Raw genomic sequence first — 14,577 nt, 5'->3', positions numbered from 1 at the left:
CATCTGCCCTGGGTCTAGTACTGTTTAATATTTTCAATTACGTGAATAATGGAATAGAAGGTATTAAATCTGCAAGTGAGACCAAGCTGGAGGAGCTTTACGAGTCACTTGAAGAAAGTTTGCAATTCAGTTTACAGGTCAATTTGCTGCCCCGCTCTTTGAAGGGGAGCCTTTAAGGTAAGCTTCTTCCTTAACTACCCTATGTGTATTTATTAGGGGTGTACAAAATGAGAAGTATTCAATTTGGATTCGGCCCAAATCAGGGACAGTGATTCAATTAGTTGTTTTGGATCACTGTCCCAATTCAATTTGGCTGAATCCGAATCTGAAGATTTGATGCTGATTCAGAGAATCAGTGATTCATCCATAGACACAGCTTTAAATGTTTTTTCTACATGCCTTGAGGTAACAGGTGAGGCTCATGAAAGCTGCCATGGTGGGGCAGATGGAGCATCCCACAGGAGCACAGGGGGCCCCCTGTGTGCTTGGCAGCAAACCTGGAAGTGGACCAGAAGTACTAGCTCAGCAATTGGCCACAGGGGGACCCTGGGTGCCCCCCACCCCTCCCCCCCAGACCCAGGAGGCACCAGTCGCCGAGATGGGGGAGGGGGAGAGGTCCCCAACACACTCGTAGACACGCCGGAGGGCAGGGAACAACTACAAGCAGACCTGGACAGGTTGGACAAATGGGCAGAAAACAACAGAATGCAATTCAACAAGGAGAAATGCAAAGTGCTGCACCTAGGGAGGAAAAATGTCCAGCACACCTACAGCCTAGGAAATGACCTGCTGGGTGGCACAGAAGCGGAAAGGGATCTCGGACTCCTAGTGGACTCCAAGATGAACATGAGCTGGCAGTGTGATGAAGCCATCAGAAAAGCTAACGGCACTTTATCGTGCATCAGCAGATGCATGACGAACAGATCCTAGGAAGTGATACTTCCCCTCTATCAGGCTCTGGTCAGACCACAGCTGGAATACTGTGTGCAATTTTGGGCGCCACACTTCAAGAGAGATGTGGATAATCTGGAGAGGGTCCAGAGAAGGGCCACTCGTATAGTTAAGGGCTTGCAGGCCAAACCCTATGAGGAGAGACTGGGGCACCTGGACCTCTTCAGCTTCCACAAGAGAAGGTTGAGAGGCGACCTTGTGGCTGCCTGTAAGTTCATCACGGGGGCACAGAAGGGAATTGGTGAGGTTTTATTCACCAAGGTGCCCCCGGGGTTACAAGTAATAATGGCCACAAATTAGCAGAGAGCAGATTTAGACTGGGCATTAGGAAGAACTTCTTCACAGTTAGAGTGGCCAAGGTCTGGAACGGGCTCCCAAGGGAGGTGGTGCTCTCCCCTACCCTGGGGGTCTTCAAGAGGAGGTTAGATATGCATCTAGCTGGGGTCATCTAGACCCAGCACTCTTTCCTGCCTATGCAGGGGGTCGGACTTGATGATCTTTTGAGGTCCCTTCCGACCTTAGCATCTATGAATCTATGAATCTATGAACTCCCCAGTGGACCCAGAAGTGGACCAGAAATCCTTCTGGTCCACTTCCGGGTCCGCTGCTGAGTGCACTGGGGACCCTCCTGCACTCCCATGGGATGCTCCATCTGCCCCAGCATCTCAGCATTCACGAGCCGCCTGTTACCTTGAGGTATGTAGAAAAACATTTAAGCTGTGTCTATGGCCGAATCATCAAATCTTTCTGAATCTCTCTGAATCAATTCAGAGGGTTCTGATTCAATTCAGAGAGATTAAAGGGTCTCCTGATTTGATTCTAATTCGGAGATTTGGCTGCCGAATCGGGCTGAATCTCCACTGAATCAAATCAGCAACTGAAGCTTTGCACAGCCCTAATATTTATCACAAGTGGCTAAACCTCAGAAGTTAGACCAGTACTTAAGCCTCTTGTATAACTAGAGACCAGAGCGAGTGGGGAGTCTACTAGGGAGTTTACCTGGAAAGTCTCTCTCAGCTTCCTTCACTATCAGCTTGGTGAGAAGAAGCAGGTTAGCAGGGAACAATTAACCTTTCAGGACAAAGGAGTAGCAAACATACCAGCCTACAGGGGAGTTTTCTAGGGAAGGTCTGGTTAGAGAGAGGGTCAGGCACAGAGAGATTTAAGAGACCTAGAGAGGTGGTTGGAGGATGTCACAATGCCAGAGCTACTGCCTCTGTGAGTTCTTCCTCCGCTTGTGCCTGTGAGGTGTCTGTCCAGGCAGGACCACACACTGTCAAGGCTTCCACCTATGTCCTGGATTGGTGCTGTGGAGACTGTGACTTACAGTTTCCTTATCTTTCGAGTGACAGCCACGGGGGGGGAGGCATGCCTGCAATGTGAGTGGTGCCTCCTGGTGGTGTCCCTCAGGGAGTAGGCAAGAGATCCAGGAGGAAGTAGCAAGGGTCTGAAGCATCCTCCAACATAAGGGTTTGATTCAATGCTGGAGAAGACCCCTAGGACTGCAGAGGCAGAACTGCCAAGACAGTGCTAAAGAAGGAGGAGGACATGGACTCTCAGAAAGGTAGTATCTGGAAGCTTGTGACCTCCTGCAACAAGTAGAAGTCTTTATCCCCACCTGCAGTGGTTTGCCTGGAGAAAAGGTATGGAGCCCTAGCAACGGAGGAGGAGGAGCACATTCTGTTGGTGGAAGAGGCCAGGCCTCCCCAAGGTTGGGAGGATTGAGACCACTGTCACGAAAAGGAAACAATGGGTGGAGGTGGTTAAAGATTGTCTTCTGTGGGGGATGGAGCCATCTATCTGCTGGCCTGACTTATTGTCTCAGGAGGTCTGATGCTTGCCCAGAGCCCAGATCCAACATGTCACAGAAGAATTACCAAGACTCATAGATTCATAGATTCATAGATTCAAAGATGCTAGGGTCGGAAGGGACCTCAATAGATCATCGAGTCTGACCCCCTGCATAGGCAGGAAAGAGTGCTGGGTCTAGATGACCCCAGCTAGATGCTTATCTAACCTCCTCTTGAAGACCCCCAGGGTAGGGGAGAGCACCACCTCCCTTGGGAACCTGTTCCAGACCTTGGCCACTCTAACTGTGAAGAAGTTCTTCCTAATGTCCAATCTAAATCTGCTCTCTGCTAGCTTGTGGCCATTATTTCTTGTAACCCCGGGGGCTACAATTCCCTTCTGTGCCCCCGTGATAAACTTATAGGCAGCCACAAGGTCGCCTCTCAACCTTCTCTTGCGGAGGCTGAAGAGGTCCAGATGCCCCAGTCTCTCCACATAGGGCTTGGTCTGCAAGCCCTTAACCATACAAGGGGCCCTTCTCTGGACTCTCTCCAGGTTATCCGCATCCCTCTTGAAGTGCGGTGCCCAGAATTGCACACAGTACTCCAACTGCAGTCTGACCAGCGCCCGATAGAGGGGAAGTATCACCTCCTTGGATCTATTCGTCATGCATCTGCTGATGCACGATAAAGTGCCATTGGTTTTTCTGATGGCTTCGTCACACTGCCGACTCATGTTCATCTTGGAGTCCGCTAGGACTCCAAGATCCCTTTCCACTTCCGTGCCACCCAGCAGGTCATTCCCTAGGCTGTAGGTGTGCTGGACATTTTTCCTCCCCAGGTGCAGCACTTTGCATTTTTCCTTGTTGAACTGCATTCTGTTGTTTTCTGCCCACTTGTCCAACCTATCCAGGTCTGCTTGCAGCTGTTCCCTGCCCTCCGGCGTGTCCACTTCTCCCCATAGCTTTGTGTCATCTGCAAACTTGGACAGAGTACATTTCACTCCCTCATCCAAGTCGCTGATGAAGACATTAAAGAGTAAAAAGAGACTAGATTAGTCAGGCACGATCTGCCTGCCACGAACCCGTGCTGGTTTCCCCTCAGCATAATTTGTCCTGCCGGCCTCTCGCAAATGTGAGCCTTGATAATTTTTTCAAAGATTTTGCCAAGGATGGAGGTGAGACTGACTGGCCTATAGTTGCCCGGGTCCTCCTTCCTCCCCTTCTTGAAAATGGGGACCACATTGGCCCTTTTCCAGTCCTCCGGGACTTGGCCCGTGCGCCACGAGTGTTCAAATATTCCCGCCAGTGGCTCTGCAATGACATCAGCCAGTGCCTTCAGAACCCTCGGATGGAGCCCATCCGGGCCTGCCGACTTAAAGGCATCCAGTTCTTCCAAGTGACTCTGCACCATCTCAGGGTCTACGCATGGCAGTCTGGCGCCTTGCTGCTGCCTCTCTACAATCCCAGTGAGAGCCTTGTCCTGCCCCTCGCTTAGGAACACTGAGGCAAAGAACTCATTGAAGAGTTCAGCCTTGCCCCCCCTGTCCGTCACCAATTGTTTCTGCCCAATTAGCAGGGGTCCTATTCCTCCCTGGGCCTTCCTTTTACTCCCTATATATCTAAAAAACAATTTCTTGTTGTCCTTTACTTGGGATGCCATCCTCAGCTCCATGGTAGCTTTGGCCCGTCTAACTGCCTCCCTACAAGCGCTAGCAGAGGAGGTATATTCGTCTTTGGTGATCTCTCCCTGTTTCCACTTTTTGTGTGCTCCCCTTTTGGCCGTTAGGCTGCCCTGGATTTCTCTGGTCAGCCAAGGAAGCCTCCTGGCCCCTTTCCCTCTTTTTCCTCGCATTGGGATCATCTCACTTTGTGCCTGAAGGATCATTTCCTTAAGGCACAGCCACCCTTCTTGGGATCCCATCACTTCAAAACTCCTACTCTGCAGTGCGTCCTTGACTAATCGCCTGAGTTCATTGAAATCAGCTTTCCTAAAGTCTAGCACTTTCACCCTACTAGTTACCTTACCCACTCGACATTTTATGAAGAATTCTATTATTAGGTGATCACTGTCCCCAAGATGGCTACCGATCTGTAGGTCCCCTACCATGTCATCCGCCGTTGCCAATACCAGATCCAGTATGGCATTCCCCCTAGTGGGACCGTGTACCTCCTGTGTCAGGTGGAGGTCCTGTACACAGGTTAGAAACCTGCGTGAATGGTGGGACTTTGCCGTCTGCGTCTCCCAGCAGGTGTCTGGGTAGTTTAGGTCCCCCATGACTACCGCCTCTTTAGCTTTTATGGTCTCCGAGAGCTGCCTCAGGAGCCCCGCATCTATTTCTTCCCCTTGGTGTGGGGGTCTGTAGCAGACCCCTGCCACCAAATCCCTTTCTCCTTGCCCCCCATGTAGCCTAACCCACAATCCTTCTACTTCCTCAACCTCGGATTCTGTCTTGATGAGGGTTGATGTATATTGCTCACTGACATAAAGTGCAGCCCCCCCCCCTTCTTCCCCGACCTGTCCTTTCTATACAATCTATAGCCCTCAATATGTACCGCCCAGTCATGGGATGAATCCCACCAGGTCTCTGTTAGCCCTACTAAGTCATAGGTGTTTAGTGCAAGCAGGAGTGCTAGTTCATCCTGCTTGTTCCCCATGCTCCTAGCATTAGTATATAGGCACTTGAGCCCTGCGACTGGTGCCTTTGCTGCCCCCCCGCTCTGAATCCTAAGGGGTCCCTTATTTCTTATCTTCTCGTTGCTTACCTGTGCTGTAGTGCTGGCCGCCCCATGGCTTGCAGGTTCCCAATGTTCTCCTTCTTCAGGCTGGGCTGTCCTTGTGGGTTCCACATGGTTTGGTGGTCCACAGCTTTCCCCGCCCTCATCTTCTTGAACCTGAAAGCCATGGGGAGGCCAGCACTACAGAACCTGAAAGTAAAGTCTTTGAAAAAATTATCAAGGCTCACATTTGTGAGAGCCCGGCAGGACAAATTATGCTGAGGGGAAACCAGCGCGGGTTTGTGGCGGGCAGATCGTGCCTGACCAACCTAGTCTCTTTCTATGACCAGGTTACGAAACGCCTGGACACAGGAGGAGGGGTGGATGTCGTATACTTAGACTTCAGGAAGGCCTTCGATACGGTATCCCACCCCATACTGGTGAACAAGTTAAGAGGCTGTGATGTGGATGACTACACAGTCCGGTGGGTGGTGAATTGGCTAGAGGGTCACACCCAAAGAGTCGTGGTGGATGGGTCGGTCTCGACCTGGAAGGGGGTGGGCAGTGGGGTCCCGCAGGGTTCGGTCCTTGGACCGATACTCTTTAATGTCTTCATCAGCGACTTGGACGAGGGAGTGAAGTGTACTCTGTCCAAGTTTGCAGATGACACAAAGCTATGGGGAGAAGTGGACACGCCGGAGGGCAGGGAACAGCTGCAAGCAGACCTGGACAGGTTGGACAAGTGGGCAGAAAACAACAGGATGCAGTTCAACAAGGAGAAATGCAAAGTGCTGCACCTAGGGAGGAAAAATGTCCAGCACACCTACAGCCTAGGGAATGACCTGCTGGGTGGCACAGAGGTGGAAAGGGATCTTGGAGTCCTAGTGGACTCCAAGATGAACATGAGCCGGCAGTGTGACGAAGCCATCAGAAAAGCCAATGGCACTTTATCGTGCATCAGCAGATGCATGACAAATAGGTCCAGGGAGGTGATACTTCCCCTCTATAGGGCGTTGGTCAGACCGCAGTTGGAGTACTGCGTGCAATTCTGGGCGCCACACTTCAAGAAGGATGCGGATAACCTGGAGAGGGTCCAGAGAAGGGCAACTTGTATGGTCAAGGGCCTGCAGACCAAGCCCTACGAGGAGAGACTAGAGAAACTGGACCTTTTCAGCCTCCGCAAGAGAAGGTTGAGAGGCGACCTTGTGGCTGCCTATAAGTTCATCACGGGGGCACAGAAGGGAATAAGTGAGGATTTATTCACCAAGGCGCCCCCGGGGGTTACAAGAAACAATGGCCACAAGCTAGCAGAGAGCAGATTTAGACTAGACATTAGGAAGAACTTCTTCACAGTTCGAGTGGCCAAGGTCTGGAACGGGCTCCCAAGGGAGGTGGTGCTCTCCCCTACCCTGGGGGTCTTCAAGAGGAGGTTAGACGAGTATCTAGCTGGGGTCATCTAGACCCAGCACTCTTTCCTGCTTATGCAGGGGGTCGGACTTGATGATCTATTGAGGTCCCTTCCGACCCTAACATCTATGAATCTATGAATCTATGAATCTTCCCCTCCCCCCGACGAGCCTAGTTTAAAGCCCGCTGGAGGAGATCTGCCATCCTAGAAGAAAACACACGCTTACCTTTGGGGGACAGGTGAAGCCCATCCCAACTGAGCATGTCCCTCGTTGTAATGCGCAGGTCGTTGTCCAGGAAGCCGAAGCCTGCCTCGAGACACCACTGCCGAAGCCGCCAGTTGGTCTCTCTGATGCAGTTCTCTTGCCGTCTTCCACATCCGCTCACTAGTAGGATGGAAGAGAATACCACCTGTGCACCGAACTTCCTCAGCACACCGCCCAGAGCACTGTAGTCCGCCATCAGGTGATCCGCCCAGAGCACTGTAGTCCGCCATCAGGTGATCCCGCCCAGAGGACTGTAGTCCGCCATCAGGGGATCAAAACCTATGCGCCCAACGTGGGGCTTGAACCCACGACCCTGGGATTAAAAGTCCCATGCTCTACCGACTGAGCTAGCCAGGCGCTCATCCAGTTCTTTAACTATGGCCGAATCATTAAATCTTTCCAAATCTCTCTGAATTGATTCAGAGGGTTCCGATTTGATTCAGAGAGATTAAAGGGTCTTCTGATTTGATTCGGATTTGGAGATTTGGCCACCATATCAGGCTGAATCTCCATCAATTCAAATCAGCAACCAAAGCTACGCACAGTCCTACCCTATGTTATTCATTCATGTGGACACCAATGATACCGCTAGGGGTGACCCTAAGCAGATCAAAAGTGACCACATGGTTCTGGGTGCAAGGGTGAATGGGATGGGGGCACAGGTGTCATTCTCCTTGATCCTTCCAGTCAAGTGGAAGGGCCTGGGCAGAACCAGATCCATCCTGTAGATCAATGCATGGCTGCACAGATGGGCTCACCAGCTGGGCTTTGGCTTTTTTGACCACTGGATGTTGTTCCAAGAAGAAGAGTTTCTAGGAAAAGACATGATCCACCTGATGAGGTGAGGGATGAGCATCTTCACAGACAGGCTTGCTAACTTAGTGAGGAGGGCTTTAAATTAGGTTTGCTGGGGGATAGAGACCAAAGACCTGAGGTTAGTGGGGAAGTGGGTGACCTGGAGGAAGGACAAGCAGGAGGGCTTTCTCATTCTTGCTGAATGTTAGGGCAACCAATTAGTTATCTCAAGTGTCCGTACACAAATGCACGGAGCCTGGGAAACAAACAGGAAGAATTTGAAGTCCTCACACAGATACAGAACTATGACGTGATTGGAATAACAGAGACCTGGTGGGAGCTCACATGAGTGGAGCGCTGTCATGGATGGGTACAAACTGTTCAGGAAGGACAGGCAGGGGAGAAGAGGAGGAGGAGTTGCACCTTATGTAAAAGAGCTACATGATTGCTCAGAGCTCCAGTAAGAAACTGGAGACAGGCCTGTTGAAAGTCTCTGAATTAGAGTCAGAGTGGAGAGCAACAAGGGTGACGCCATGGTGGGTGTCCACTATAGACCACCCACCAAACTAGGAGGATGAGGCAGATAACGCTTTCTTCAAACAGCTAGCATAAGTTTCCTGATCACAAGCCCCGGTTCTCAAGGGGGACTTCAGTCACCCTAACATCTGCTGGGAGGGCAATAGAGTGGTACACAGGCAATTCAGGAAGTTTTTGGAAAGTGTTGGGGAGAACTTTCTGGTGATAGTGTTGGAAAGCCAATGAGGGGCCATGCTTTTCTTGATCTGCTGCTCACAAATGGAAGAATTGGTGGAGAATATTGAAATAGATGGTAACTTGGGCAGCAGTGACCATGAGATGATTGATTTCCAGATCCTGAAGAAAGGAAGGAAGGAGAGCAGCAAAGTAAGGACCTTGGACTTCAGAAAAGCAGACTTAAATTCGCTCAAGGAACTGATGGACAGGATCCCCTGGAAGGCCAATCTGAGGGAGAAAGGAGTCCAGGTTGTATTTTAAAGAAACCTTAGTGAGGGCACAGGAATGAACCATCCTGATGCTCAGGAAGACTATCAAGTATGGCAGAAGACCAGCTTGGCTTAGCAAGGAACTCTTCAATGAGATAAACACAAAAAGGAAACTTACAAGAAGTTGAAACTTGGACAAACAACTAGGGATTAGTATAAGAGTATTGTTCAGACATGCAGGGATGAAATCAGGAGGGCCAAAGCGCAATTGGAGTTGCAGCTAGCAAAGGACATGAAGGGTAATAAAAAGAGTTTCTATCATAGAATCATAGAAGTCAGGTCGGAAGGGACCTTGTAGATCTTCAGGTCCGACCCCCTGCCTGGGCAGGAAGAAAACTGGGCTCAAATGACCCCAGCCAGGTAGGCATCAAGCCGCTTCTTAAAGACCCCCAGGGTAGGAGCCAGCACCACTTCCCTCGGAAGTCGGTTCCAGATCCTAGCCGCCCTACCTGTGAAGTAGTTCCTACGGATGTCTAATCTAAACCTACTCTCCAACAACTTGTGGCCGTTATTCCTTGTTATCCCGGGGGGCGCTAGGGGAAACAAGGTCTCCCCCCAAGCCCTTCTGGTCCCCCTTGTGAGTTTATAGATGGTCACCAGGTCCCCCCTCAACCTTCTCTTGAAAAGGCTGAACAGGTTCAGGTCCCATAGCCTCTCATTGTAGGGTCTGCCCTGCTGTCCCTGGATCATGAGGGTGGCTCTCCTCTGGACCCTCTCAATATTGTCCACATCCCTCTTGAAGTGCGGTGCCCAGAACTGGACACATTACTCCAGCTGAGGCCTGACCAGTGTCACGTAGAGGGGGAGGATCACCTCCTTGGACCTACTTGAGATGCACCTGTGGATACACGATAAGGTCCGGTTAGCCCTGCCGACCGTGACCTCGCATTGTCAGCCCATGTTCATCTTGGAATCAATGATGACTCCAAGATCCCTTTCTGCCTCTGTGCTCTCAAGAAGGGAGTTTCCCATCTTATAAGTGTTCTGCTGGTTACTACTGCCCAAGTGCATCACCCTGCACTTGTCCGTATTGAAACGCATCCTGTTCTTGTTAGCCCACCCCTGCAACCTATCCAGGTCTTGCTGCAGTCTTTCCCTCCCTACTAGTGTGACCACCTCACCCCACATTTTGGTATCATCAGCAAATTTAAACAAGTTGATTTTTCACCCCATCGTCCAAATTGCTGATAAAGAAATTGAACTGCATGGGCCCAAGGACCGAGCCCTGGGGGACTCCGCTGCCCACTTCCTCCCAGGTTGAATATGACCCATCCACCACCACCCTCTGAGTATGACCCTTCAGCCAATTTACAATCCATCTGACTGTGTAGGCATCGATGCCACAGTCACCTAGTTTTTTAATGAGGATGGGGTGGTCGACAGTGTCAAAGGCCTTGCTGAAGTCCAGAAAGACTACATCCACGGCAACACCTGCATCCAATGCTTTTGTGACCTGATCATAAAAGGCAATCAGGTTGGTGTGACATGACCAGCTCCTAATGAAACCGTGCTGGTTGCCCTTGAGCATCATCCCCGATGCCGGCCCATCACAGATGTGCTCCTTGATGATCTTCTCAAAGTGTTTCTATGAGTATGCCAGCAGGTAGATCAGGGAAAGTGTGGATCACTTACTGAATGGGGGAGGCAACCATGTGAGAAATGATGTGGAAAAGGCTGAAGTACCCAATGGGCGTGTCTAAACATGCATTTACGCCAGCTTAAATTTGCCGTGCAGTAAATTACTGTGCAGTAAGCAGGAATATGCCAGCATCTACATGTGCAGATGACCTGGAACTAAATTTAGTCCCAGGTTAGAGCAGCCTAGATGTGCCTATGTGGCCACAGGTGGAGCTCCAGCCTCCGGCCACATGGCTGCTAACACTTGGGACTAACTTTAGTCTCAAGTTGAAGCCAGGAGAGGCAGCCAGCCAGGAGACCTAGGGCTGGGCTCAGGCCAGCTCTCTAGTGACTGGGAAGACCCATCAGGGAGGCCGCCTAGGTTACTGTGCAGTAATGAAGCTACATGTGCGTTACTGCACAGTAACTAATTGGGTGTAAATTTGATACCTGCATCATGCAGATTTCAAATGGGTGTCCATGATGCAGGTACCAAATTTACACTTGAATCTGTGTAAGTACACTCCAGGGCAGAGCAGGACAAGCAGCGGTAAATAGATCCCTGTGCGGCTGCTCTGCTCCCTGTTGTGCCAAGTTGCGGGGGAGGGAAGCAGGGTGACAGGGAACAGTGGCGAGCAGCTTCTCAGTGCAGGCATGTTGTTCTCTGCCACCCTGCTTCCCTCCCCCGTGACCCAATGTGGCAGAGATCAGAGGAGCTGTGCAGGGATCTCCTTGCCGCTGCTTGCCCACGCTGCCCTGGTGATGCATCTCCTGCATGCAGGGCTGCAGTGAGGGCAGTGGCGCGGGACTGTGCCCGTCAGAGCAGTGGTAGGTGCAAGGGGCACATCACCAGGGCAGTGGGGGGCGAGGGGGACAGCTCGCAGCGGTGAGGAGATCTCTGCGTGGTCCCACTGTCCCCAGCTGCACTGGGTCATACCTGCAGGGCCGCAGAGGTCCTGGGGCAGGGAAGCAGGAAGGGAGCCCATGCTCGCAGTCTGCATCTACCCTATGCACAGATCAGGGGTTCAAGGGTCCCCTCTGCCCCCCGGTGTGTGCGGCAGTGGGAAGCTGCCCTGCCTGAGGCCACAGCATGGGGGATTGGGGGCAGGGGGATGCGGATCCGGGTACGTAATGTCTTTTGACTGGGGAAAAAAGTTTCCCTAACTCCCCCATTTACATTAATTCTTATGGGGAAATTGGATTCACTTAACATCGTTTTGCTTAAAGTTGCATTTTTCAAGAACCTAACTATGACGTTAATCAAGGAGGATATAGTGGTGTTTCATTTTAATTGCAGAAAACCCAGATTTGGGGGGTTTAAAATCATAGAATTTGCATTTTTATCAGATCATTTGGAATTTTTAAACAAAGAAAACCAGAGCCCCAGCTTATGAGGAGAGATCAAAGGAGCTGGGTTTATTTAGTATGGAGAAGAGAAGACTGAGAGGGGATTTGATAGCAGTCTTCAACTGCTGAAGTGCGGTTCAGTGAGATGGAGCTGGACTGGTCTCAGTGGTGGCAGATACAGAACAAGGAGCAATGGGCTCAAGTTGCAGCAAGGGAAGTTTAAGTTAGATACTAGGAAAAACTCTCTCAGTGAAGGTAGTAAAGCACTGGAACAGATTACCCAGAGCAGTGGTGAAATCTCCATCCTTAGAGGTTTTTAAGACCCGGTTAGACAAGGCCTGGACTGGAATGATTTAACTGGAGATAGTTCTGCTTTGAGTGGCGGGTTGGACTAGACGATCTCCTGAGGTCCCTTCCAACCCTAATTTTCTACGATTCTGTGACAGGTTTAGAATTCAAAATGCTCTTGACAAATTGAAGAAATAGTTTGAAATAAGGTGTAGGTCAATAAGGACACAAGTGAAGTACTGTGCTTAGGTAGGAAGAACCTACTGCACAAAATACACAATGGAGAACTATCAGTTAGACAGCAGTTATGCAGGACATTGGGACAACTCACTGAAATCAATACAGCCTTGCCAATTTACATCATCAGACAATTTGGCCATACAAGGAGATACACTATCTCACCGCACAAACTTTTATATTCAATGGAGTATACTCTGTATCTCTTAGAGAGCAATGTCATCTCACAACTGCTTACTTTATTTTATGTATCATTCTGTGAAAAGATTCAAAAGGGAATTACAGCCAAATCAGGTTGTACTAATAATCTGACTTTCTCCAGCAAAATATCTTATCTAATTGAGTTGATTCTTTTAACAGTAATTAACTTTTCTCTTTAAAGATTGATAATTTTATGTGAAAAGCTAAATGATTTGAAGTATATTACTGAAAGGCATATTTAATGTCAAAATGTTATTGCACTTTGATGTTGAACAGGAAAATGTATCAGGATTACATTATCCAATATAACAACATTTTGAAGCAACACCAAGAAAAATATTCAGAAACAGCTCTTTCACAAGAATACTATATGAAAAAAAAGGATCTTGAAGAAATCGAAAATAGAGTTTTGAAACATTCTGAACAATTTAAATCGAAAGAAGCTGCTCTTTTGGATATGCTAGGTACCAGTATTACCATATCAATAGCAGTAAAGTATGTTCTTCATTGCAAAATCAAAGCACTGCACAAACATTAACTCATTTTTCTTCTTTCTTTCTGTTGGACTGGTTAGTATAACTTATTTTCTTCATTTAGGAAAATGGGGTATAACAGTGGCAAAAACAGGATTTCAACTAAGGACATTGTTTATCTCTGCAAGCCATGCTTGGATTGGAATCAGCTTTGTCTTAGGTTCAGCATAAAGGGTTGTCAGAGTATAACACATTTGGGATGGATTTTTTTGCTGTTCTAATTTCTATTTGTTTTTCATACCATTGCTGGTACTGTTCTGTGTATCTGTACTATATGTTGCCATTTCTATAAAGATAAGAACTTTTCCAATCAATTAATTTACATTGCCATTGCAGAGAAAATGAGATTAGTGAATGAACAAACTAAAATGCAACTTTATGTTTTCAGAGCCTGCTCCTTTTCAGTCACTTTCTGATTGGGCCTTACAGATGTATCCATGACACTGTCATCAGTTTGTGGGGAGGAAAAAGTATACTGGGCTTGTTCACAGTAGCCAAAACCATACTTGTCAGTAAATTGCAGATTAATGTTTCTAGATTATTTTGGGAATTTTCCCCCAAGGGTTAATAAGAGTAACGACATTAGGTAGATTTTCTTATGGGAGGGAGCCCTGAAGGATGAAGAACACCAAGGTTCATTTTCTGAAATTTTAATCAAAATGTTCCATTAGGGATAAGGAAAGAAAAGAATAAAGCTTTGTTTCAAGAGATCCATTAGGGCTATATGGACCCATCAGAGCTTCCTGTATGTGTTACTATGGTTTGCAAAGAGGGAGTAGATTTATTATTGGATGGGGTGGAATTCCATGGAAAATGGTATTTTTATATTGGGCCCACTGTGACCAAGGAACCCCTGTTAGCACAACTCTGGTGAAGTCAGAACTGAATACAAATGGCCCTAGTTTTTTCTTCATTCATCATATTTGTGACTAGATCTTACACACTAGAGGTGGGCAAAACGAGGCCCATGGACCAAATGTGGCCTGCCAGGCCATTCTACCTGGCCCACGGGATCCCAAAAAATTTAGAAAATTAATATTTATCTGCCCCTGGTTGCCTGCCATGTGGCCCTCAATGGCTTGCCAAAACTCAGTAAGCGGCCCTCCGCACGAAATAATTGCCCGTCCCTGCCTTACACCCTTTTCTATAAGAAACAAACTTTGATCCCTCCACAGAGAATATGGGGAACTATCTGAAAAGCAATCTTCACTGAGTTTCCTTTGAAAATCTCCCTCCCATAGCTATTTAACATCAAGGAGTGTAGCTACATGTCACCCTATGGTGACATAGTGATCACATGAGTCTACATGTGATAGGCAGCTATGTTGCTGTGGCGGAGCTCTTTCCCGTTGTAGTGCACCGTTACAGCAACATAGCAGCGAAACCTAACCATGTGCCATGCACACGGC

The 14,577-nt window shown here is 48.8% G+C and overlaps 1 protein-coding gene and 1 non-coding gene across 2 annotated transcripts in view; one reads left to right on the top strand and one right to left on the bottom strand.

The window, feature by feature from the left end:
* The window catches only part of C2H14orf39 (chromosome 2 C14orf39 homolog), a 77,409-nt gene that overhangs the window by 25,309 nt on the left and 37,523 nt on the right, over positions 1 to 14,577 (top strand). Inside the window, exons 6-7 of the mRNA XM_059723374.1 lie at positions 12,912 to 13,099; positions 13,557 to 13,599. Of these exons, the coding sequence (XP_059579357.1) occupies positions 12,912 to 13,099; positions 13,557 to 13,599 (231 nt within the window). The remainder of the gene's footprint in view (positions 1 to 12,911; positions 13,100 to 13,556; positions 13,600 to 14,577) is intronic.
* TRNAK-UUU (transfer RNA lysine (anticodon UUU)) lies at positions 7,413 to 7,485 on the bottom strand. Its single transcript has one exon. It is a non-coding gene; the product is annotated as a tRNA-Lys (tRNA).

The sequence above is a fragment of the Alligator mississippiensis genome, chromosome 2 (genome assembly GCF_030867095.1).
Source record: "Alligator mississippiensis isolate rAllMis1 chromosome 2, rAllMis1, whole genome shotgun sequence".
Classification (NCBI taxonomy): Eukaryota; Metazoa; Chordata; order Crocodylia; family Alligatoridae; genus Alligator; species Alligator mississippiensis.
Note: the sequence above shows the minus strand (reverse complement) of the source record. Positions and strands in the feature narration are given on the sequence as shown.